We start from the raw sequence: 27,606 nt of genomic DNA, 5'->3' as shown, positions 1-27,606 counted from the left end.
ATTATTCAAAGTTTAGTAACATTTGGAATTGTTTTACTATTAAGGGGTAGTTATCGAACATTTAATTCGGGAAAAGGTATGTTTCTTTTATATTCAATGACATCGGAGCAGTAGCTAGCTAGTTAGCTAACTAGCCTAGCAACATCGCTAGCAGTGAGACTTCGTGGTTGTTAGGCTAGCGTTTCAAATGATTGACGTTAACTCTTATTTTATTATTTATTTACTTACTCTTATCTTATTGATTAAAGTTACTCTGCACGGACGGTGGCTAAAAAAAAGTACCGAGAACATAACCTCAAAAAGAAAACTTGTTAAATTGGTTAGCGAACTAGCTAGCGTGCTAACTAAATGGACAACGCACGTTCTTGCTACATGCATTAATATGTTCGCCAACTTTAGTTGGCTAGCTACTTTTGTCTTTTGAACGTTTACACACGTTTTAGAGTTAGCTAACATTAGGGAAAGGAAGTCCTCCCACAGATGGTTAGCCAAATTATCCTTAGCCGGAAGAGAAAATACGGACTCAATAGTATGCTAACGTTACTTAGCTAGCTAGCTAACTAGTATTCAATATAGCTAGCTACTACCAGGCATTTAGCCATCTTAATGTTGCAAGCTAAAGTTACCTTTGTTTATATTTCAGAATCAAGAATTAGCAGCCCATAACTATTCACCAAACAAGAACATATCTGTGCTCTTTTGTCCTCATCTCTCACCTCTTGTCAAACAGTTTGTGAATTAAGTCAGTATCAACAGTAGCTACCTACTAATAGCTAGCTACATCAACTCAATCTAACAGGACATAAGAAAAGCACTCGCCTTAATTAGCTAGTTACTGTAGTTAACTTAGTTTGCTGTTTACTGTAGTTAACTTAGTTAGTCCAGGTCCCTGATGTTGAAATATTGTTACTGAAATTCTCTAGTGTTTATACTATATTGTATTTGTTTACAGTAGACTTTTATCATGTACGTGTCTCCTGAGTGGCGCAGTGGTCTAAGGCACTGCATCGCAGTGTTAACTGTGCCACTAGAGATCCTGGTTCGAATCCAGGCTCTGTCGCAGCCGGCCGCGACCGGGAGACTCATGGGGCGGCGCACAATTGGCCCAGCGTCGTCCAGGGTAGGGGAGGGAATGGCCGGCAGGGATGTAGCTCAGTTGATAGAGCATGGCGTTTGCAACGCCAGGGTTGTGGGTTCGATTCCCACGGGGGGCCAGTATAAAAATAAAACATGTATTCACTAACTGTAAGTCGCTCTGGATAAGAGCGTCTGCTAAATGACTAAAATGTAATGTAAATGTACCACTGGCCTCACAAAATAACCAGACAATTTTTGAAGTATCTTTAATTATCACAGTTGAATCATTTGTGTGTTGACGGTCTCTTGTGTCGTCTTCCAGAGAGCAGCGTTGTGATGGCGAAGAGGATCGCTGACAAAGAGCTGACCGACAGGAACTGGGATCAGGAGGATGAAGGAGAGGAGGTGGGCTTGCTGTACCATGTTACTACAGCCTCACTGATAGTGCTATAGACTGTATAAATAATACACAGTCCTGCAGGCACGTGTCCAGGGGTTAGCCTTTCACACGTTTGCCTAGTAGTAGAAAGTATTAGTCTCCCTTTCTGTTGTTGGCCGTTTCAATAGTTTCAGCATCCCAGTAAATGATAATCAATAGATACAACATGCGTTGTGTTGTAAAAACAGTTATCTGGGCAGTGTTGTGCATAGAGGGGATACTCAGAAGGAGCTAAAGACCTGGTTGGATAGGTCATGGCGTTTTGGATCACTGTAGCCAGCCAAATGACAGAGGTCTCTGTAATAAGTAGCGTTTTTTGTTTTATTTTAAACACGCATTTTCGCCTCTGCTCCGCTCCTGACCGCATGTGCTAACATAGAAATAGAATGAATAGAACGGATGGTGTCATAATGGGTGGACTGGCGGCCATTTTGAGTGTCCCCATAGAAGCAAAGCTAGGTTGAAAAATGGGGAAGGTTAAGACAACGGCGTCACAATAATGCTGAGGTTCTACCGCTCTGAATCAACCGTGGGACCAGCTCAAGCGTTGTAGCTACGCTGCCTAGGCAGAAGGCAAGCGGTCTGAAGCAGATCATACGGTTGTTGAACAAAAATATAATGTTATGCTAATGCAACAGCCGTCTAGCCAGCTTGCTAGCATTTAGGTTGAAGACTACAAGGTTAAGACAATGGGGTTCTAATATCCCGTAACTCTGCAATTCATGGGACCAGCGTTGCTAGTTAGCAACAGCGCTAGCAGTTCTCAACGGAGCTGGTCCCATGAATTTGTTTATGTTCGAACGCTTCCGCATGGAATTATTACGTTGTTGTAACCTTGTATTTTTTTTACCTAGGAGCAAAGCAGGAAGTAAAAGCAGGAAGTGTTCCCTGTGCTGTTATTTGTTGATTCAACTCAACAGACGTTACAAATAATACATTCCATTGCTTGAGCCACATCAGTTAACATCATTTTAGTGAACGTTCTACATTACTATGGAAACGATTGCATCACAATACCAGGCAGCCATTGCGAGTGTACCCATGAGTTTACCAGTCAAATGACCAGGGTTAGAAGGTCCAAGCCCCGTTCTATTCCTTTCATTTCTATGTGCTGCTGCATTGTGGCAACCGAATAATCGTTTGTTGCTTTGTTTCAGCAAGGAGCAACAGTTTTATCATGTTAAGGCCATGTTACCGTAGAAACTGACTCAACTGCACAAATTCCCAGCCACCCCATCTTCAGTCAGCAAGTTATTTTTTTTTTATTTTTTATTTTATTTATACAGGTTATGACTGTTTATTTTATTTTCATGAAGGTCTTCATCTATAACCGTCAGTTACACGGCTATACAGCAATTGTGCCAGCCCTAAGTAAATACAGTTACAAAGAAGCTTGTCAAATCAACATGTTGATTCAACGTTCTAGAATCATCAATGTTTAAAAAACTATTAGTCCAGCCGATATGTGAATTTAACCAAAAACTTTGCACACATTGCCTGGACTATATTGCAGAGTAAGGATTTGTTGTACATATTTTGACCCTATCTCTAATAGTGTTGTGATGGTGTTCAGCAGGCAGGGACGTTTTCCATCGCTAGTGATGATGTCATGAAGAGCAGGCCCATCAAGAAGGCCAAGCGTCGGGCTGCTGGTTCAGAGGTAGGCTACCTGGCTAACTGACATGCATGCTGTCTGTGTGTCTAACTGCTGGTTCAGAGGTAGGCTACCTGGCTAACTGACATGCATGCTGTCTGTGTGTCTAGCTGCTGGTTCAGAGGTAGACTAACTGACATGCATGCTGTCTGTGTGTCTAACTGCTGGTTCAGAGGTAGGCTACCTGGCTAACTGACATGCATGCTGTCTGTGTGTCTAGCTGCTGGTTCAGAGGTAGGCTACCTGGCTAACTGACATGCATGCTGTCTGTGTGTCTAACTGCTGGTTCAGAGGTAGGCTAACTGACATGCATGCTGTCTGTGTGTCTAACTGCTGGTTCAGAGGTAGGCTACCTGGCTAACTGACATGCATGCTGTCTGTGTGTCTAACTGCTGGTTCAGAGGTAGGCTACCTGGCTAACTGACATGCATGCTGTCTGTGTGTCTAACTGCTGGTTCAGAGGTAGGCTACCTGGCTAACTGACATGCATGCTGTCTGTGTGTCTAACTGCTGGTTCAGAGGTAGGCTACCTGGCTAACTGACATGCATGCTGTCTGTGTGTCTAACTGCTGGTTCAGAGGTAGGCTAGAATCTGGCCTTAATGGCCACATAGTTTTTATAGACTAATTAAACTAACCAACACCATGGGAACTAGCGTAATGTTCATTAGAAGAAAACAGAAACAAGGGTTTCTTATTGCACAAGTTCTGAACACAACCCAGCTTTACTTTAACCCAATTCAAGCAGTTCTTCCTTCCAGCTTTACTTTAACCCAAGTCAAGCAGTGCTTCCTTCCTTCGATGCCAGAACTCCCTTTTTAAAGAGTGGTGATGTAGCCTAATGGAGGGAGATAGGAGTGAATAATTTGTTTCCTTCCTGTCTGTGCTGCCTGCAGGGGCAGAGTGGAGGATCGTTCAAAGGGTTTAAAGGGTTCTCCCTGGCCCCTCCGTCGGGAACCGGGCCAGCCACGGGGGGAATCACGGCCTTCTCCGGGTTCGGGAACGGGGCAGGGTTCAAACTGTCCAATGGGAACAGTGTTACACCTGTCACTCCAGCCTTCACCGGGTTCGCCTCGCCTGCTGCCACCAAGACCACCACACCTGGTAAGAGGCTGCATTTCTAACCGTTGTACAGTTAAAGTGCTAGTCCTGGAGGATAACTTGTGAAAGTGGCCCGGTGTTGATATGAAATGGAGTTGAGGGATCTGGTATTAGAGGCTAATGGAGCTGAATCAGTGGGGTTGGCTCTGTGTGGATCTGGTATTAGAGGCTAATGGAGCTGAATCAGTGGGGTTGGCTCTGTGTGGATCTGGTATTAGAGGCTAATGGAGCTGAATCAGTGGGGTTGGCTCTGTGTGGATCTGGTATTAGAGGCTAATGGACCTGAATCAGTGGGGTTGGCTCTGTGTGGATCTGGTATTAGAGGCTAATGGAGCTGAATCAGTGGGGTTGGCTCTGTGTGGATCTGGTATTAGAGGCTAATGGACCTGAATCAGTGGGGTTGGCTCTGTGTGGATCTGGTATTATAGGTTAATGGAGCTGAATCAGTGGGGTTGGCTCTGTGTGGATCTGGTATTCGAGGCTAATGGAGCTGAATCAGTGGGGTTGGCTCTGTGTGGATCTGGTATTAGAGGCTAATGGAGCTGAATCAGTGGGGTTGGCTCTGTGTGGATCTGGTATTAGAGGCTAATGGAGCTGAATCAGTGGGGTTGGCTCTGTGTGGATCTGGTATTAGAGGCTAATGGAGCTGAATCAGTGGGGTTGGCTCTGTGTGGATCTGGTATTAGAGGCTAATGGAGCTGAATCAGTGGGGTTGGCTCTGTGTGGATCTGGCATTAGAGGCTAATGGAGCTGAATCAGTGGGGTTGGCTCTGTGTGGATCTGGTATTAGAGGCTAATGGAGCTGAATCAGTGGGGTTGGCTCTGTGTGGATCTGGTATTAGAGGCTAATGGAGCTGAATCAGTGGGGTTGGCTCTGTGTGGATCTGGCATTAGAGGCTAATGGAGCTGAATCAGTGGGGTTGGCTCTGTGTGGATCTGGTATTAGAGGCTAATGGAGCTGAATCAGTGGGGTTGGCTCTGTGTGGATCTGGTATTAGAGGCTAATGGAGCTGAATCAGTGTGTCGGCTCCTCTCCCAGTGTGGTACCTGAGGGTGGAATGACAGAACAGAGATGCTCCAGTATTCAGTCAGTATCTCTCCTTCTCTACCGTTAAACTCAGGGCTACTGAAGGCGTCCGCATGCCTCCCATCTGAAACAGTTCCTGCATATATTATGACAACATTTTCGGATGTTTTGGTCTTCGGCTAGGGTTTTTTTCGGCTGTTTGTGCACACAAACATTTCTCGAGTCAAGACGAAGTTCGCAAGCCAAAGTCGTTGGTGATTGGTCAACAGTAGGGATTCTTCAATGATAGGCTAGTTTTCGTGCACATTCTTTCGCTTGAGAAATGCTGCACCAAACATCCTAGTTAGATGTAAAAATGTATGACGTATTTCTTGTTATCTTAGATTAATTGTGACTATACTGGCTACGGCGTCTCAAGGTGGACAAACGGTACTATTGCCGCTTTAGTGGTTTTTCAAGCGAAGGTGGAAGGTATGGGAACACTGGTTGGGTTGGCTAGGCAACAGCCGTCCGCGCATGCTGAAGCCTTAAGGCTTCTCTCTGCTGTAGCACTCACCTTCTCCTTCTGTTTCCTCTTGTCCTCTTCACCTGCTCATCTCCTCTCCTCTCCTCTCCCCCTCTCATCCCCCTCCTCTCTATCCCCCTCTCTCCCTCTCTCCCTCTCCCTCTCCCCTCCTCTCTATCCCCCTCTCCTCCTCTCTTTTCTCTCTCTCCCCTCCTCTCTATCCCCCTCTCCTCCTCTCTCCTCTCTCTCTCCCCTCCTCTCCTAGGTTCATTAACATTCAGCGGCCCCCCCTCCAGCGGTGACATCACAGAGCAGCAGCCTAACGGTTCCTCCCCCGTGGTTTCCAGTCTGTCTCTGAGCTCCGGCTCCTGTACCTCCTCTGACAACCAGGAGTACAGGAAGCAGCTCACAGCGCTCAACTGCTCTGTCAGGGACTGGATCACCAAGCACGTCAACAGGAACCCTCTCTGCGACCTCAACCCCATCTTCAGGGACTATGAGAAGCACCTGGCCAGCATCGACAAGAAATACGGAGGGGCTGGAGGGAGTGGCGCTGTGGCTGGGGGCTCGGCGAGCGGTAGCAAGGCAGCAGCAGCAGAGGAGAAGCAGCCAGCCGGTACCACACCCCCCCCCTCCTCTAGTACCGCCGGCTCGGCAACCACAGCTCCACTCTTCTCCTTCAGCAAGGACAAGGACGGCACCGCTCCAGCCTCGGAGAAAAGCTCCAGCGCCGCTCCTGCTCCGCTCCCCGCTGGCATCAGCTTTAACTTGGGCCAGAAGGGGTCCCTGAGCTCTGGAGGAGCTCCTAACGTCTCCTTCTCCTCCTCCTCCTCCTCTTCCTCCTCCCTGTTTGGAGGCACCTCTCTTCCTACCTTCTCCTTCAGTGGGGCCAAGGCTGAGGCTGTCCCCACCCAGACAACAGGTACGATATGGAAGGTCTAATGTATGTAGGGAAATAGAAATATTACTCATGTAATACTGTCCTAACAGCAATGATATCAGGTGACTAGATATTCTTTACTAGTCATACCTGCCTAGTCACTTTACCCTGCCTTCATGTACATATCTACCTCAAATACCTTATTATTATCTATCCTGATGCCTAGTCACTTTACCATGCCTTCATGTACATATCTACCTCAAATACCTTATTATTATCTATCCTGATGCCTAGTCACTTTACCCTGCCTTCATGTACATATCTACCTCAAATACCTTATTATTATCTATCCTGATGCCTAGTCACTTTACCCTGCCTTCATGTACATATATCTACCTCAAATACCTTATTATTATCTATCCTGATGCCTAGTCACTTTACCATGCCTTCATGTACATATCTACCTCAAATAACTTATTATTATCTATCCTGATGCCTAGTCACTTTACCCTGCCTTCATGTACATATCTACCTCAAATACCTTATTATTATCTATCCTGATGCCTAGTCACTTTACCCTGCCTTCATGTACATATCTACCTCAAATACCTTATTATTATCTATCCTGATGCCTAGTCACTTTACCCTGCCTTCATGTACATATCTACCTCAAATACCTTATTATTATCTATCCTGATGCCTAGTCACTTTACCCTGCCTTCATGTACATATCTACCTCAAATACCTTATTATTATCTATCCTGATGCCTAGTCACTTTACCCTGCCTTCATGTACATATCTACCTCAAATACCTTATTATTATCTATCCTGATGCCTAGTCACTTTACCCTGCCTTCATGTACATATCTACCTCAAATACCTTATTATTATCTATCCTGATGCCTAGTCACTTTACCCTGCCTTCATGTACATATCAACCTCAAATACCTTATTATTATCTATCCTGATGCCTAGTCACTTTACCCTGCCTTCATGTACATATCTACCTCAAATACCTTATTATTATCTATCCTGATGCCTAGTCACTTTACCCTGCCTTCATGTACATATCTACCTCAAATACCTTATTATTATCTATCCTGATGCCTGGTCACTTTACCCTGCCTTCATGTACATATCAACCTCAAATACCTTATTATTATCTATCCTGATGCCTAGTCACTTTACCCTGCCTTCATGTACATATCTACCTCAAATACCTTATTATTATCTATCCTGATGCCTAGTCACTTTACCCTGCCTTCATGTACATATCTACCTCAAATACCTTATTATTATCTATCCTGATGCCTGGTCACTTTACCCTGCCTTCATGTACATATCTACCTCAAATACCTTATTAGTATCTATCCTGGTGCCTAGTCACTTTACCCTGCCTTCATGTACATATCTACCTCAAATACCTTATTAGTATCTATCCTGGTGCCTAGTCACTTTACCCTGCCTTCATGTACATATCTACCTCAAATACCTTATTATTATCTATCCTGATGCCTAGTCACTTTACCCTGCCTTCATGTACATATCTACCTCAAATACCTTATTATTATCTATCCTGATGCCTAGTCACTTTACCATGCCTTCATGTACATATCTACCTCAAATAACTTATTATTATCTATCCTGATGCCTAGTCACTTTACCATGCCTTCATGTACATATCTACCTCAAATACCTTATTATTATCTATCCTGATGCCTAGTCACTTTACCCTGCCTTCATGTACATATCTACCTCAAATACCTTATTATTATCTATCCTGATGCCTAGTCACTTTACCCTGCCTTCATGTACATATATACCTCAAATACCTCGTACCTCTGCACATTGATCTGGTATTGGTACTCCCTGTATATAGCTCCACATTGATCTGGTACTCCCTGTATATAGCTCCACATTGATATGGTACTGGTACTTCCTGTATATAGCTCCACATTGATCTGATACTGGTACTCCCTGTATATAGCTCCACATTGATCTGGTACTTCCTGTATATAGCTCCACATTGATCTGGTACTGGTACTCCCTGTATATAGCTCCACATTGATCTGGTACTGGTACTCCCTGTATATAGCTCCACATTGATCTGGTACTGGTACTCCCTGTATATAGCTCCACATTGATCTGGTACTGGTACTCCCTGTATATAGCTCCACATTGATCTGGTACTAGTACTCCCTGTATATAGCTCCACATTGATCTGGTACTGGTACTCCCTGTATATAGCTCCACATTGATCTGGTACTGGTACTCCCTGTATATAGCTCCACATTGATCTGGTACTCCCTGTATATAGCTCCACATTGATCTGGTGCTGGTACTCCCTGTATATAGCTCCACATTGATCTGGTACTGGTACTCCCTGTATATAGCTCCACATTGATCTGGTACTCCCTGTATATAGATCCATATTGATCTGGTACTGGTACTCCCTGTATATAGCTCCACATTGATCTGGTACTCCCTGTATATAGCTCCACATTGATCTGGTACTCCCTGTATATAGCTCCACATTGATCTGGTACTCCCTGTATATAGCTCCACATTGATCTGGTACTGGTACTCCCTGTATATAGCTCCACATTGATCTGTTACTGGTACTCCCTGTATATGGCTCCACATTGATCTGGTACTGGTACTCCCTGTATATAGCTCCACATTGATCTGGTACTGGTACTCCCTGTATATAGCTCCACATTGATCTGGTACTTCCTGTATATAGCTCCACATTGATCTGATACTCCCTGTATATAGCTCCACATTGATCTGGTACTGGTACTCCCTGTATATAGATCCACATTGATCTGGTACTGGTACTCCCTGTATATAGATCCATATTGATCTGGTACTGGTACTCCCTGTATATAGCTCCACATTGATCTGGTACTGGTACTCCCTGTATATAGCTCCACATTGATCTGGTACTCCCTGTATATAGCTCCACATTGATCTGGTACTCCCTGTATATAGCTCCACATTGATCTGGTACTGGTACTCTCTGTATATAGCTCCACATTGATCTGGTACTGGTACTCCCTGTATATGGCTCCACATTGATCTGGTACTGGTACTCCCTGTATATAGCTCCACATTGATCTGGTACTGGTACTCCCTGTATATAGCTCCACATTGATCTGGTACTGGTACTCCCTGTATATAGCTCCACATTGATCTGGTACTGGTACTCCCTGTATATAGCTCCACATTGATCTGGTACTGGTACTCCCTGTATATGGCTCCACATTGATCTGGTACTGGTACTCCCTGTATATGGCTCCACATTGATCTGGTACTGGTACTCCCTGTATATAGCTCCACATTGATCTGGTACTGGTACTCCCTGTATATAGCTCCACATTGATCTGGTACTCCCTGTATATAGCTCCACATTGATCTGGTACTCCTTGTATATAGCTCCACATTGATCTGGTACTGGTACTCCCTGTATATAGCTCCACATTGATCTGGTACTGGTACTCCCTGTATATAGCTCCACATTGATCTGGTACTGGTACTCCCTGTATATGGCTCCACATTGATCTGGTACTGGTACTCCCTGTATATAGCTCCACATTGATCTGGTACTGGTACTCCCTGTATATAGCTCCACATTGATCTGGTACTCCCTGTATATAGCTCCACATTGATCTGATACTCCCTGTATATAGCTCCACATTGATCTGGTACTGGTACTCCCTGTATATAGCTCCACATTGATCTGGTACTGGTACTCCCTGTATATAGCTGCACATTGATCTGGTACTGGTACTCCCTGTATATAGCTCCACATTGATCTGATACTCCCTGTATATAGCTCCACATTGATCTGGTACTTCCTGTATATAGCTCCACATTGATCTGGTACTGGTACTTCCTGTATATAGCTCCACATTGATCTGGTACTTCCTGTATATAGCTCCACATTGATCTGGTACTCCCTGTATATAGCTCCACATTGATCTGGTACTGGTGCTTCCTGTATATAGCTCAACATTGATATGGTACTGGTACTCCCTGTATATAGCTCCACATTGATCTGGTACTTCCTGTATATAGCTCCACATTGATCTGGTACTTCCTGTATATAGCTGCACATTGATCTGGTACTTCCTGTATATAGCTCCACATTGATCTGGTACTTCCTGTATATAGCTCCACATTGATCTGGTACTTCCTGTATATAGCTCCACATTGATCTGGTACTTCCTGTATATAGCTCCACATTGATCTGGTACTTCCTGTATATAGCTCCACATTGATCTGGTACTTCCTGTATATAGCTCCACAGTGATCTGGTACTTCCTGTATATAGCTCCACATTGATCTGGTACTTCCTGTATATAGCTGCACATTGATCTGGTACTTCCTGTATATAGCTCCACATTGATCTGGTACTTCCTGTATATAGCTCCACATTGATCTGGTACTTCCTGTATATAGCTCCACATTGATCTGGTACTTCCTGTATATAGCTCCACAGTGATCTGGTACTTCCTGTATATAGCTCCACAGTGATCTGGTACTTCCTGTATATAGCTCCACAGTGATCTGGTACTTCCTGTATATAGCTCCACAGTGATCTGGTACTTCCTGTATATAGCTCCACAGTGATCTGGTACTTCCTGTATATAGCTCCACATTGATCTGGTACTTCCTGTATATAGCTCCATTCTTGTGTATTTGATTTTATTCCTTGTGTTACTACTTCAACTGAAGGGGTTTAATAGTAATCAGAATCCCCATAATTCACCAAGTACATAACTTAAACACACCCAGAATGTTACCTGGTTATATGGTGCTGCTAGTGATGGACACACCCAGAATGTTACCTGGTTATATGGTGCTGCTAGTGATGGACACACCCAGAATGTTACCTGGTTATATGGGGCTGCTAGTGATGGACAACACACCCAGAATGTTACCTGGTTATATGGTGCTGCTAGTGACGGACAACACACCCAGAATGTTACCTGGTTATATGGTGCTGCTAGTGATGGACACACCCAGAATGTTACCTGGTTATATGGTGCTGCTAGTGAAGGACACACCCAGAATGTTACCTGGTTATATGGTGCTGCTAGTGATGGACAACACACCCAGAATGTTACCTGGTTATATGGTGCTGCTAGTGATGGACACACCCAGAATGTTACCTGGTTATATGGTGCTGCTAGTGATGGACACACCCAGAATGTTACCTGGTTATATGGTGCTGCTAGTGATGGACAACACACCCAGAATGTTACCTGGTTATATGGTGCTGCTAGTGATGGACAACACACCCAGAATGTTACCTGGTTATATGGTGCTGCTAGTGACGGACAACACACCCAGAATGTTACCTGGTTATATGGTGCTGCTAGTGATGGACAACACACCCAGAATGTTACCTGGTTATATGGTGCTGCTAGTGATGGACAACACACCCAGAATGTTACCTGGTTATATGGTGCTGCTAGTGATGGACAACACACCCAGAATGTTACCTGGTTATATGGTGCTGCTAGTGATGGACACCACACCCAGAATGTTACCTGGTTATATGGTGCTGCTAGTGATGGACACCACACCCAGAATGTTACCTGGTTATATGGTGCTGCTAGTGATGGACAACACACCCAGAATGTTACCTGGTTATATGGTGCTGCTAGTGATGGACAACACACCCAGAATGTTACCTGGTTATATGGTGCTGCTAGTGACGGACAACACACCCAGAATGTTACCTGGTTATATGGTGCTGCTAGTGATGGACACCACACCCAGAATGTTACCTGGTTATATGGTGCTGCTAGTGATGGACAACACACCCAGAATGTTACCTGGTTATATGGTGCTGCTAGTGATGGACAACACACCCAGAATGTTACCTGGTTATATGGTGCTGCTAGTGATGGACAACACACCCAGAATGTTACCTGGTTATATGGTGCTGCTAGTGATGGACACACCCAGAATGTTACCTGGTTATATGGTGCTGCTAGTGATGGACACACCCAGAATGTTACCTGGTTATATGGTGCTGCTAGTGATGGACACACCCAGAATGTTACCTGGTTATATGGTGCTGCTAGTGATGGACAACACACCCAGAATGTTACCTGGTTATATGGTGCTGCTAGTGATGGACAACACACCCAGAATGTTACCTGGTTATATGGTGCTGCTAGTGATGGACACACCCAGAATGTTACCTGGTTATATGGTGCTGCTAGTGATGGACACCACACCCAGAATGTTACCTGGTTATATGGTGCTGCTAGTGATGGACACCACACCCAGAATGTTACCTGGTTATATGGTGCTGCTAGTGATGGACACACCCAGAATGTTACCTGGTTATATGGTGCTGCTAGTGATGGACACACCCAGAATGTTACCTGGTTATATGGTGCTGCTAGTGATGGACACACCCAGAATGTTACCTGGTTATATGGTGCTGCTAGTGATGGACAACACACCCAGAATGTTACCTGGTTATATGGTGCTGCTAGTGATGGACAACACACCCAGAATGTTACCTGGTTATATGGTGCTGCTAGTGATGGACACACCCAGAATGTTACCTGGTTATATGGTGCTGCTAGTGATGGACACACCCAGAATGTTACCTGGTTATATGGTGCTGCTAGTGATGGACACACCCAGAATGTTACCTGGTTATATGGTGCTGCTAGTGATGGACAACACACCCAGAATGTTACCTGGTTATATGGTGCTGCTAGTGATGGACAACACACCCAGAATGTTACCTGGTTATATGGTGCTGCTAGTGACGGACAACACACCCAGAATGTTACCTGGTTATATGGTGCTGCTAGTGATGGACAACACACCCAGAATGTTACCTGGTTATATGGTGCTGCTAGTGATGGACAACACACCCAGAATGTTACCTGGTTATATGGTGCTGCTAGTGATGGACAACACACCCAGAATGTTACCTGGTTATATGGTGCTGCTAGTGATGGACAACACACCCAGAATGTTACCTGGTTATATGGTGCTGCTAGTGATGGACAACACACCCAGAATGTTACCTGGTTATATGGTGCTGCTAGTGATGGACACACCCAGAATGTTACCTGGTTATATGGTGCTGCTAGTGATGGACACACCCAGAATGTTACCTGGTTATATGGTGCTGCTAGTGATGGACACACCCAGAATGTTACCTGGTTATATGGTGCTGCTAGTGATGGACAACACACCCAGAATGTTACCTGGTTATATGGTGCTGCTAGTGATGGACACCACACCCAGAATGTTACCTGGTTATATGGTGCTGCTAGTGATGGACACACCCAGAATGTTACCTGGTTATATGGTGCTGCTAGTGATGGACACACCCAGAATGTTACCTGGTTATATGGTGCTGCTAGTGATGGACACACCCAGAATGTTACCTGGTTATATGGTGCTGCTAGTGATGGACACACCCAGAATGTTACCTGGTTATATGGTGCTGCTAGTGATGGACACACCCAGAATGTTACCTGGTTATATGGTGCTGCTAGTGATGGACAACACACCCAGAATGTTACCTGGCTATATGGTGCTGCTAGTGATGGACAACACACCCAGAATGTTACCTGGTTATATGGTGCTGCTAGTGATGGACACACCCAGAATGTTACCTGGTTATATGGTGCTGCTAGTGACGGACACCACACCCAGAATGTTACCTGGTTATATGGTGCTGCTAGTGATGGACACACCCAGAATGTTACCTGGTTATATGGTGCTGCTAGTGATGGACACACCCAGAATGTTACCTGGTTATATGGTGCTGCTAGTGATGGACACCACACCCAGAATGTTACCTGGTTATATGGTGCTGCTAGTGACGGACAACACACCCAGAATGTTACCTGGTTATATGGTGCTGCTAGTGATGGACAACACACCCAGAATGTTACCTGGTTATATGGTGCTGCTAGTGATGGACACCACACCCAGAATGTTACCTGGTTATATGGTGCTGCTAGTGATGGACACACCCAGAATGTTACCTGGTTATATGGTGCTGCTAGTGATGGACACCACACCCAGAATGTTACCTGGTTATATGGTGCTGCTAGTGATGGACAACACACCCAGAATGTTACCTGGTTATATGGTGCTGCTAGTGATGGACACCACACCCAGAATGTTACCTGGTTATATGGTGCTGCTAGTGATGGACACCACACCCAGAATGTTACCTGGTTATATGGTGCTGCTAGTGATGGACACCACACCCAGAATGTTACCTGGTTATATGGTGCTGCTAGTGATGGACACACCCAGAATGTTACCTGGTTATATGGTGCTGCTAGTGATGGACACACCCAGAATGTTACCTGGTTATATGGTGCTGCTAGTGATGGACACCACACCCAGAATGTTACCTGGTTATATGGTGCTGCTAGTGACGGACACACCCAGAATGTTACCTGGTTATATGGTGCTGCTAGTGATAGACAACACACCCAGAATGTTACCTGGTTATATGGTGCTGCTAGTGATGGACAACACACCCAGAATGTTACCTGGTTATATGGTGCTGCTAGTGATGGACACACCCAGAATGTTACCTGGTTATATGGTGCTGCTAGTGATGGACAACACACCCAGAATGTTACCTGGTTATATGGTGCTGCTAGTGATGGACAACACACCCAGAATGTTACCTGGTGATATGGTGCTGCTAGTGATGGACACCACACCCAGAATGTTACCTGGTTATATGGTGCTGCTAGTGATGGACACCACACCCAGAATGTTACCTGGTTATATGGTGCTGCTAGTGATGGACACCACACCCAGAATGTTACCTGGTTATATGGTGCTGCTAGTGATGGACACACCCAGAATGTTACCTGGTTATATGGTGCTGCTAGTGATGGACACACCCAGAATGTTACCTGGTTATATGGTGCTGCTAGTGATGGACACACCCAGAATGTTACCTGGTTATATGGTGCTGCTAGTGATGGACACACCCAGAATGTTACCTGGTTATATGGTGCTGCTAGTGATGGACAACACACCCAGAATGTTACCTGGTTATATGGTGCTGCTAGTGATGGACACACCCAGAATGTTACCTGGTTATATGGTGCTGCTAGTGACGGACACACCCAGAATGTTACCTGGTTATATGGTGCTGCTAGTGATGGACACACCCAGAATGTTACCTGGTTATATGGTGCTGCTAGTGATGGACAACACACCCAGAATGTTACCTGGTTATATGGTGCTGCTAGTGATGGACACACCCAGAATGTTACCTGGTTATATGGTGCTGCTAGTGATGGACAACACACCCAGAATGTTACCTGGTTATATGGTGCTGCTAGTGATGGACAGCACACCCAGAATGTTACCTGGTTATATGGTGCTGCTAGTGATGGACAACACACCCAGAATGTTACCTGGTTATATGGTGCTGCTAGTGATGGACACACCCAGAATGTTACCTGGTTATATGGTGCTGCTAGTGATGGACACCACACCCAGAATGTTACCTGGTTATATGGTGCTGCTAGTGATGGACAACACACCCAGAATGTTACCTGGTTATATGGTGCTGCTAGTGATGGACAACACACCCAGAATGTTACCTGGTTATATGGTGCTGCTAGTGATGGACACACCCAGAATGTTACCTGGTTATATGGTGCTGCTAGTGATGGACACACCCAGAATGTTACCTGGTTATATGGTGCTGCTAGTGATGGACACACCCAGAATGTTACCTGGTTATATGGTGCTGCTAGTGATGGACACACCCAGAATGTTACCTGGTTATATGGTGCTGCTAGTGATGGACAACACACCCAGAATGTTACCTGGTTATATGGTGCTGCTAGTGATGGACACACCCAGAATGTTACCTGGTTATATGGTGCTGCTAGTGACGGACACACCCAGAATGTTACCTGGTTATATGGTGCTGCTAGTGATGGACACACCCAGAATGTTACCTGGTTATATGGTGCTGCTAGTGATGGACACACCCAGAATGTTACCTGGTTATATGGTGCTGCTAGTGATGGACACACCCAGAATGTTACCTGGTTATATGGTGCTGCTAGTGATGGACAACACACCCAGAATGTTACCTGGTTATATGGTGCTGCTAGTGATGGACAACACACCCAGAATGTTACCTGGTTATATGGTGCTGCTAGTGATGGACACACCCAGAATGTTACCTGGTTATATGGTGCTGCTAGTGATGGACACACCCAGAATGTTACCTGGTTATATGGTGCTGCTAGTGATGGACACACCCAGAATGTTACCTGGTTATATGGTGCTGCTAGTGACGGACACACCCAGAATGTTACCTGGTTATATGGTGCTGCTAGTGATGGACACACCCAGAATGTTACCTGGTTATATGGTGCTGCTAGTGATGGACACACCCAGAATGTTACCTGGTGATATGGTGCTGCTAGTGATGGACACACCCAGAATGTTACCTGGTTATATGGTGCTGCTAGTGATGGACAACACACCCAGAATGTTACCTGGTTATATGGTGCTGCTAGTGATGGACACACCCAGAATGTTACCTGGTTATATGGTGCTGCTAGTGATGGACAACACACCCAGAATGTTACCTGGTTATATGGTGCTGCTAGTGATGGACACACCCAGAATGTTACCTGGTTATATGGTGCTGCTAGTGATGGACAACACACCCAGAATGTTACCTGGTTATATGGTGCTGCTAGTGATGGACAACACACCCAGAATGTTACCTGGTTATATGGTGCTGCTAGTGATGGACAACACACCCAGAATGTTACCTGGTTATATGGTGCTGCTAGTGATGGACACACCCAGAATGTTACCTGGTTATATGGTGCTGCTAGTGATGGACAACACACCCAGAATGTTACCTGGTTATATGGTGCTGCTAGTGATGGACACACCCAGAATGTTACCTGGTTATATGGTGCTGTTAGTGATGGACACCACACCCAGAATGTTACCTGGTTATATGGTGCTGCTAGTGATGGACAACACACCCAGAATGTTACCTGGTTATATGGTGCTGCTAGTGATGGACAACACACCCAGAATGTTACCTGGTTATATGGTGCTGCTAGTGATGGACACACCCAGAATGTTACCTGGTTATATGGTGCTGCTAGTGATGGACACACCCAGAATGTTACCTGGTTATATGGTGCTGCTAGTGATGGACACACCCAGAATGTTACCTGGTTATATGGTGCTGCTAGTGATGGACACCACACCCAGAATGTTACCTGGTTATATGGTGCTGCTAGTGACGGACACACCCAGAATGTTACCTGGTTATATGGTGCTGCTAGTGATGGACACACCCAGAATGTTACCTGGTTATATGGTGCTGCTAGTGACGGACACACCCAGAATGTTACCTGGTTATATGGTGCTGCTAGTGATGGACACACCCAGAATGTTACCTGGTTATATGGTGCTGCTAGTGATGGACACACCCAGAATGTTACCTGGTTATATGGTGCTGCTAGTGATGGACAACACACCCAGAATGTTACCTGGTTATATGGTGCTGCTAGTGATGGACACCACACCCAGAATGTTACCTGGTTATATGGTGCTGCTAGTGATGGACACCACACCCAGAATGTTACCTGGTTATATGGTGCTGCTAGTGATGGACAACACACCCAGAATGTTACCTGGTTATATGGTGCTGCTAGTGATGGACACCACACCCAGAATGTTACCTGGTTATATGGTGCTGCTAGTGATGGACACACCCAGAATGTTACCTGGTTATATGGTGCTGCTAGTGATGGACACACCCAGAATGTTACCTGGTTATATGGTGCTGCTAGTGATGGACACACCCAGAATGTTACCTGGTTATATGGTGCTGCTAGTGATGGACACACCCAGAATGTTACCTGGTTATATGGTGCTGCTAGTGATGGACACACCCAGAATGTTACCTGGTTATATGGTGCTGCTAGTGATGGACAACACACCCAGAATGTTACCTGGTTATATGGTGCTGCTAGTGACGGACACACCCAGAATGTTACCTGGTTATATGGTGCTGCTAGTGATGGACACCACACCCAGAATGTTACCTGGTTATATGGTGCTGCTAGTGATGGACACACCCAGAATGTTACCTGGTTATATGGTGCTGCTAGTGATGGACACACCCAGAATGTTACCTGGTTATATGGTGCTGCTAGTGATGGACACACCCAGAATGTTACCTGGTTATATGGTGCTGCTAGTGATGGACAACACACCCAGAATGTTACCTGGTTATATGGTGCTGCTAGTGATGGACAACACACCCAGAATGTTACCTGGTTATATGGTGCTGCTAGTGATGGACACACCCAGAATGTTACCTGGTGATATGGTGCTGCTAGTGATGGACACACCCAGAATGTTACCTGGTTATATGGTGCTACTAGTGACGGACAACACACCCAGAATGTTACCTGGTTATATGGTGCTGCTAGTGATGGACAACACACCCAGAATGTTACCTGGTTATATGGTGCTGCTAGTGATGGACAACACACCCAGAATGTTACCTGGTTATATGGTGCTGCTAGTGATGGACAACACACCCAGAATGTTACCTGGTTATATGGTGCTGCTAGTGATGGACACACCCAGAATGTTACCTGGTTATATGGTGCTGCTAGTGATGGACACACCCAGAATGTTACCTGGTTATATGGTGCTGCTAGTGATGGACACACCCAGAATGTTACCTGGTTATATGGTGCTGCTAGTGATGGACACCACACCCAGAATGTTACCTGGTTATATGGTGCTGCTAGTGAAGGACACACCCAGAATGTTACCTGGTTATATGGTGCTGCTAGTGATGGACAACACACCCAGAATGTTACCTGGTTATATGGTGCTGCTAGTGATGGACACACCCAGAATGTTACCTGGTTATATGGTGCTGCTAGTGATGGACACACCCAGAATGTTACCTGGTTATATGGTGCTGCTAGTGATGGACACACCCAGAATGTTACCTGGTTATATGGTGCTGCTAGTGATGGACAACACACCCAGAATGTGACCTGGTTATATGGTGCTGCTAGTGATGGACAACACACCCAGAATGTTACCTGGTTATATGGTGCTGCTAGTGATGGACAACACACCCAGAATGTTACCTGGTTATATGGTGCTGCTAGTGATGGACAACACACCCAGAATGTTACCTGGTTATATGGTGCTGCTAGTGACGGACAACACACCCAGAATGTTACCTGGTTATATGGTGCTGCTAGTGATGGACAACACACCCAGAATGTTACCTGGTTATATGGTGCTGCTAGTGATGGACAACACACCCAGAATGTGACCTGGTTATATGGTGCTGCTAGTGATGGACAACACACCCAGAATGTTACCTGGTTATATGGTGCTGCTAGTGATGGACAACACACCCAGAATGTTACCTGGTTATATGGTGCTGCTAGTGATGGACAACACACCCAGAATGTTACCTGGTTATATGGTGCTGCTAGTGATGGACACACCCAGAATGTTACCTGGTTATATGGTGCTGCTAGTGATGGACACACCCAGAATGTTACCTGGTTATATGGTGCTGCTAGTGATGGACACACCCAGAATGTTACCTGGTTATATGGTGCTGCTAGTGATGGACAACACACCCAGAATGTTACCTGGTTATATGGTGCTGCTAGTGATGGACACCACACCCAGAATGTTACCTGGTTATATGGTGCTGCTAGTGATGGACACACCCAGAATGTTACCTGGTTATATGGTGCTGCTAGTGATGGACAACACACCCAGAATGTTACCTGGTTATATGGTGCTGCTAGTGACGGACAACACACCCAGAATGTTACCTGGTTATATGGTGCTGCTAGTGACGGACACCACACCCAGAATGTTACCTGGTTATATGGTGCTGCTAGTGACGGACAACACACCCAGAATGTTACCTGGTTATATGGTGCTGCTAGTGATGGACACACCCAGAATGTTACCTGGTTATATGGTGCTGCTAGTGACGGACAACACACCCAGAATGTTACCTGGTTATATGGTGCTGCTAGTGACGGACACACCCAGAATGTTACCTGGTTATATGGTGCTGCTAGTGATGGACACACCCAGAATGTTACCTGGTTATATGGTGCTGCTAGTGATGGACAACACACCCAGAATGTTACCTGGTTATATGGTGCTGCTAGTGACGGACAACACACCCAGAATGTTACCTGGTTATATGGTGCTGCTAGTGATGGACAACACACCCAGAATGTTACCTGGTTATATGGTGCTGCTAGTGATGGACAACACACCCAGAATGTTACCTGGTTATATGGTGCTGCTAGTGATGGACAACACACCCAGAATGTTACCTGGTTATATGGTGCTGCTAGTGACGGACACACCCAGAATGTTACCTGGTTATATGGTGCTGCTAGTGACGGACAACACACCCGGAATGTTACCTGGTTATATGGTGCTGCTAGTGATGGACACACCCAGAATGTTACCTGGTTATATGGTGCTGCTAGTGATGGACACACCCAGAATGTTACCTGGTTATATGGTGCTGTTAGTGATGGACACACCCAGAATGTTACCTGGTTATATGGTGCTGCTAGTGATGGACACCACACCCAGAATGTTACCTGGTTATATGGTGCTGCTAGTGATGGACAACACACCCAGAATGTTACCTGGTTATATGGTGCTGCTAGTGATGGACACACCCAGAATGTTACCTGGTTATATGGTGCTGCTAGTGATGGACACCACACCCAGAATGTTACCTGGTTATATGGTGCTGCTAGTGATGGACAACACACCCAGAACGTTACCTGGTTATATGGTGCTGCTAGTGATGGACACACCCAGAATGTTACCTGGTTATATGGTGCTGCTAGTGATGGACAACACACCCAGAATGTTACCTGGTTATATGGTGCTGCTAGTGATGGACACCACACCCAGAATGTTACCTGGTTATATGGTGCTGCTAGTGATGGACACCACACCCAGAATGTTACCTGGTTATATGGTGCTGCTAGTGACGGACACACCCAGAATGTTACCTGGTTATATGGTGCTGCTAGTGACGGACACACCCAGAATGTTACCTGGTTATATGGTGCTGCTAGTGATGGACACACCCAGAATGTTACCTGGTTATATGGTGCTGCTAGTGATGGACACACCCAGAATGTTACCTGGTTATATGGTGCTGCTAGTGATGGACACACCCAGAATGTTACCTGGTTATATGGTGCTGCTAGTGATGGACACACCCAGAATGTTACCTGGTTATATGGTGCTGCTAGTGATGGACAACACACCCAGAATGTTACCTGGTTATATGGTGCTGCTAGTGATGGACACCACACCCAGAATGTTACCTGGTTATATGGTGCTGCTAGTGACGGACACACCCAGAATGTTACCTGGTTATATGGTGCTGCTAGTGATGAACACCACACCCAGAATGTTACCTGGTTATATGGTGCTGCTAGTGATGGACACACCCAGAATGTTACCTGGTTATATGGTGCTGCTAGTGATGGACACACCCAGAATGTTACCTGGTTATATGGTGCTGCTAGTGATGGACACCACACCCAGAATGTTACCTGGTTATATGGTGCTGCTAGTGATGGACAACACACCCAGAATGTTACCTGGTTATATGGTGCTGCTAGTGATGGACACACCCAGAATGTTACCTGGTTATATGGTGCTGCTAGTGATGGACACACCCAGAATGTTACCTGGTTATATGGTGCTGCTAGTGATGGACACACCCAGAATGTTACCTGGTTATATGGTGCTGCTAGTGATGGACAACACACCCAGAATGTTACCTGGTTATATGGTGCTGCTAGTGACGGACACACCCAGAATGTTACCTGGTTATATGGTGCTGCTAGTGATGGACAACACACCCAGAATGTTACCTGGTTATATGGTGCTGCTAGTGACGGACACACCCAGAATGTTACCTGGTTATATGGTGCTGCTAGTGATGGACACACCCAGAATGTTACCTGGTTATATGGTGCTGCTAGTGATGGACACACCCAGAATGTTACCTGGTTATATGGTGCTGCTAGTGATGGACACACCCAGAATGTTACCTGGTTATATGGTGCTGCTAGTGATGGACACACCCAGAATGTTACCTGGTTATATGGTGCTGCTAGTGATGGACAACACACCCAGAATGTTACCTGGTTATATGGTGCTGCTAGTGATGGACACCACACCCAGAATGTTACCTGGTTATATGGTGCTGCTAGTGACGGACACACCCAGAATGTTACCTGGTTATATGGTGCTGCTAGTGATGAACACCACACCCAGAATGTTACCTGGTTATATGGTGCTGCTAGTGATGGACACACCCAGAATGTTACCTGGTTATATGGTGCTGCTAGTGATGGACACACCCAGAATGTTACCTGGTTATATGGTGCTGCTAGTGATGGACACCACACCCAGAATGTTACCTGGTTATATGGTGCTGCTAGTGATGGACAACACACCCAGAATGTTACCTGGTTATATGGTGCTGCTAGTGATGGACACACCCAGAATGTTACCTGGTTATATGGTGCTGCTAGTGATGGACACACCCAGAATGTTACCTGGTTATATGGTGCTGCTAGTGATGGACACACCCAGAATGTTACCTGGTTATATGGTGCTGCTAGTGATGGACAACACACCCAGAATGTTACCTGGTTATATGGTGCTGCTAGTGACGGACACACCCAGAATGTTACCTGGTTATATGGTGCTGCTAGTGATGGACAACACACCCAGAATGTTACCTGGTTATATGGTGCTGCTAGTGATGGACACCACACCCAGAATGTTACCTGGTTATATGGTGCTGTTAGTGATGGACACCACATAGCCAGAATACAGACAGAGGATAAATAGTTTTTATTGACTAGATTCATGAATATATTTTCTGTAGGCTAAATCATTATAAAAAAAATAAAAAAATGGTGAGACAAATATTACATTTATGTCATTTAGCAGACGCTCTTATCCAGAGCTACTTACAAATTGGTGCATTCAACTTATAGCCAGTGGGACAACCACTTTACAATTATTTTTATTTTATTTTTTATATATTTTCGGGGGGGTAGAAGGATTACTTTTATACTATTTTCTGGTTTATTGTCAACATTGTTTTGTGAAACATGTTGGAAAAACAACTATGCTGATAGTTAAGTACATTTAATCAGAATTATGATAAACCTTCACTCTGCACTATTGTTAAACCATAATGTTTTACCATTTTATCTGGCGTTAATGATATTTGAAGGTTGTATTGGTTTTTAATCCCGGAGATTAAACCTCTTTTTATTAGATGTCACTTTCAGGGGGCTGAGCTCACATGGAAAGTCATTCTGGAAAATAGTCAATGTTGTAAATATTCTTTAGTGTAAAGTGGATTTAGACCATGTGTTTTTGTGGTCCTCTGTAGCTCAATTGGTAGAGCATGGCGCTTGTAACGCCAGGGTAGTGGGTTCGATCCCCGGGACCACCCATACACAAAAATGTATGCACACATGACTGTAAGTCGCTTTGGATAAAAGCGTCTGCTAAATGGCATAATATTATATTATAATATTATTTGTTTAAGCTTTACATTTGGTTATTAAAAAAAATGAAATAAGATTGGACAATGTTGCCTGCTCTCCGTAACGTCTGTCCGTCCCTCTTCCTTGTCACCCTGTAGAGGAGAATGGAGAGGAGTCTGATGAACCACCCAAAGTTGAAGTCCAAGAGATCAAGGAGTCTGATGCCTTCTACTCTAAGAAGTATGTCTGGGTTTCCAGCATTTTCCAGAAACATCTTAAAATAGGGTTATGTCAATCTGTAGGATCTGGTTTATAGATACGTCTTGGAAATTATCCAATGGAATGTATCATGATTCACATTCGCCAAACATTCTGCAGTGTTATATTTTAACGGTGCGTTGCTTCAAAACCTTTTCGACTCGCTGGAAAAGACTGGCTATATATATTAGATAACGTAACGAAATGTACAATTATTCTAGGCTTTATGAAACAGTAAATTATTCAATTCTTTCGCATGCTTTGCTGTTTTGTATTTGTTACTACACACTTCCAATATTCTTCAGAAATGTGTTTCTTCCATGTGAATCCCATGTGTGTTCCAGGTGTAAACTGTTCTATAAAAAAGAGACTGAGTTCAAGGAGAAGGGAGTTGGAACGCTGCATCTGAAAACAACCCCAGAGGGAAAGACACAGCTGATAGTCCGCGCTGACACTAACCTGGGTACGTTATTAAACCTTATCAAACCTTACCTTTTTATTAAATCTGTTTAAACCTTACCTAGAGACCAGGACTAGACTAACTGGTAGAGGGGAAATCAATTATTTTGGTTGTAGGCAAGTTGTTTTTCATTTCTCACCTGCTGGCGTTCCCCCTTTATATTCATTCATTGTTGCCACCGCTGCAAAAAATTAGATATTTCTGCGGAGGCGCTTTTTAAATGTGTAGTCGTTGGCTCAATGATTGTAAGTCTATGGAACACCTAGCATGTCGTTGGGCTAATGCTAATGCTAGTGGCAGTGCACCGCCACCGCTGCTGAAATAAATCCTAGGGGAAACGCTGCCTGTGGTAAATTGCAGGTGCCTACAGGGTTAAAAAATAGCCATTCAACCAGCATTGAGAAGAGAACGTTGTGCTCCGTTGTAAAATGCAAGGGTGCCAATATATTTGACAACTGTATGTAGAAATATCCGCAAAACATTGTGTGATGTACACTACGGAGGCTCCTGTAAAATGACATCAGCATATTTTTTGTCTTTTTCTAAATGTAGCAATAGGATAAGGAGGGTTTTTAATTTGTTATCTTTGCAATCATGACGTCCGATTCACTTTATGCACCTCACGGTTTGACAAATCTCTACCGATTGAAGTGTTTTTGCCTGCTGGCCCAATACTAAGGCTGTGCTGGGGAGACCAGCCCCTGGTGGGTTTCTGTGTCCTGGTGCTTCTGTCTCCTGTTTCGGCTGCTGCTGTGGAGCTGTAGACGACGTGAGGAGTTTACTAAACACTCCTCTCCTCCCTCTAGTGGCCACACGGAGGTATTACAGTACTGTGGATATCTGCAGACTCATCCCTCCCCAGTGGAGAAGGGTTACTCACACTGTGAATCATTAACTCCCATGTCACCCAACAATTGTGGACTCACATGTTGTTTTTAATGTCTTTTTTTTTTTTTTTTTGTATAGAATGTCAGACCAAATGAATTTCCCCCGTGTAAACATCAACTAACTCTTGTAATAAATCATGTGGAAATTGAGCAAGTTGAGGAGACTAAACTGCTTGGAGTAACCCTAGATTGTAAACTGTCATGGTCAAAACATATTGATACAACAGTAGCTAAGATGGGGAGAAGTCTGTCCATAATAAAGCGCTGCTCTACCTTCTTAACAGCACTGTCAACAAGGCAGGTCCTACAGGCTCTAGTTTTGTCGCATCTGGACTACTGTTCAGTCGTGTGGTCAGGTGCCACAAAGAGGAACTTAGGAAAATTATAATTGGCTCAGAACAGGGCAGCACGGCTGGCCCTTGGATGTACACAGAGAGAGAACATTACAGAGAGAAAGCATGTCAATCCCTCCTGGCTCAAAGTGGAGGAGAGATTGACTTCATCACTATTTGTGAGAGGTTGAAAGCACCGAGCTGTCTGTTTTAAACGAATAGCACAGAGCTCAGACACCCATGCATACCCCACCAGACATGCCACCAGAGGTCTCTTCACAGTTCCCAAGTCCAGAACAGACTATGGGAGGCGCACAGTAATACATAGAGCCATGACTACATGGAACTCTATTCCACATCAGGCCTCGTCAATAACAACCCTCTCTCTCCTCCAGGTAACATCCTGTTGAACATCTTGGTCCAGGCCTCGTCAATAACAACCCTCTCTCTCTCTCTCCTCCAGGTAACATCCTGTTGAACATCATGGTCCAGGCCTCCATACCGTGTTCCAGGATGGGGAAGAACAACGTTATGGTGGTATGTGTTCCTAACCCTGTGGTGGACCACAGCAACCCTACCAACCCTGTGGCCATGCTCATCAGGGTGAAGACAGCCGAGGACGCTGATGAACTGCACAACATACTGGAGGAGAAGAAAGTTTAGGGGACTCGCCCCTGGGGGGGGGACTCGCCCCTGGGGGGGGGGGGGGATACAGGCTCAAACTCCACTCAACCCTTCTCCCTATCAACTAACCACAGGTCCAAACCTAGATCTCAGTCCTATTCTCCCAGCCCCTCTACCCCAGTCCTATACCCCTATACCCCTATACCCCAGTCCTATACCCCTATACCCCAGTCCTATACCCCAGTCATTTTACAGTTATATTTACATTTTAGTCATTTAGCAGACGCTCTTATCCAGAGCGACTTACAGTTAGAGTGCATACATGATTTTTTTTATACCCCGTGGGAATCGAACCCACAACCCTGACGTTGCAAACACCATGCTCTACCAACTGAGCTATACCCCTATACCCCAGTCCTATACCCCTATACCCCAGTCCCTATATCCCAGTCCTATACCCCAGTCCTATACCCCTATACCCCAGTCCTATACCCCTATACCCCAGTCCTATACCCCTATACCCCAGTCCTATACCCCTCTACCCCAGTCCTATACCCCTATACCCCAGTCCTATACCCCAGTCCTATACCCCTATACCCCAGTCCTATACCCCTCTACCCCAGTCCTATACCCCAGTCCTATACCCCAGTCCTATACCCCTATACCCCAGTCCTATACCCCTATACCCCAGTCCTATACCCCTATACCCCAGTCCTATACCCCAGTCCTATACCCCTA

General features: G+C 45.2%; 1 protein-coding gene across 2 annotated transcripts; it reads left to right on the top strand.

Moving 5' to 3' along the window:
• Positions 1–27,104, top strand: LOC311124961 (nuclear pore complex protein Nup50-like). 2 transcript variants are annotated; one of them, XM_084199054.1, is made up of 8 exons: positions 1–76; positions 1,400–1,482; positions 3,093–3,176; positions 4,066–4,273; positions 6,068–6,724; positions 24,466–24,547; positions 24,910–25,028; positions 26,708–27,104. In XM_084199054.1, exons 2-8 carry the CDS (start codon positions 1,414–1,416, stop codon positions 26,905–26,907), a joined length of 1,419 nt encoding a protein of 472 aa, XP_084055180.1. In that variant the 5' UTR covers positions 1–76; positions 1,400–1,413; the 3' UTR covers positions 26,908–27,104. The 2 variants fall into 2 exon arrangements, with proteins under 2 accessions (XP_084055180.1, XP_084055179.1); XM_084199053.1 differs by having other exon boundaries at positions 3,090–3,176.
• Positions 27,105–27,606: the final 502 nt, after the last annotated feature.

This window comes from Coregonus lavaretus (genome assembly GCF_964263955.1).
Source record: "Coregonus lavaretus genome assembly, contig: HAP1_SCAFFOLD_1527, whole genome shotgun sequence".
In the NCBI taxonomy this organism is placed as follows: domain Eukaryota; kingdom Metazoa; phylum Chordata; class Actinopteri; order Salmoniformes; family Salmonidae; genus Coregonus; species Coregonus lavaretus.
Note: the sequence above shows the minus strand (reverse complement) of the source record. Positions and strands in the feature narration are given on the sequence as shown.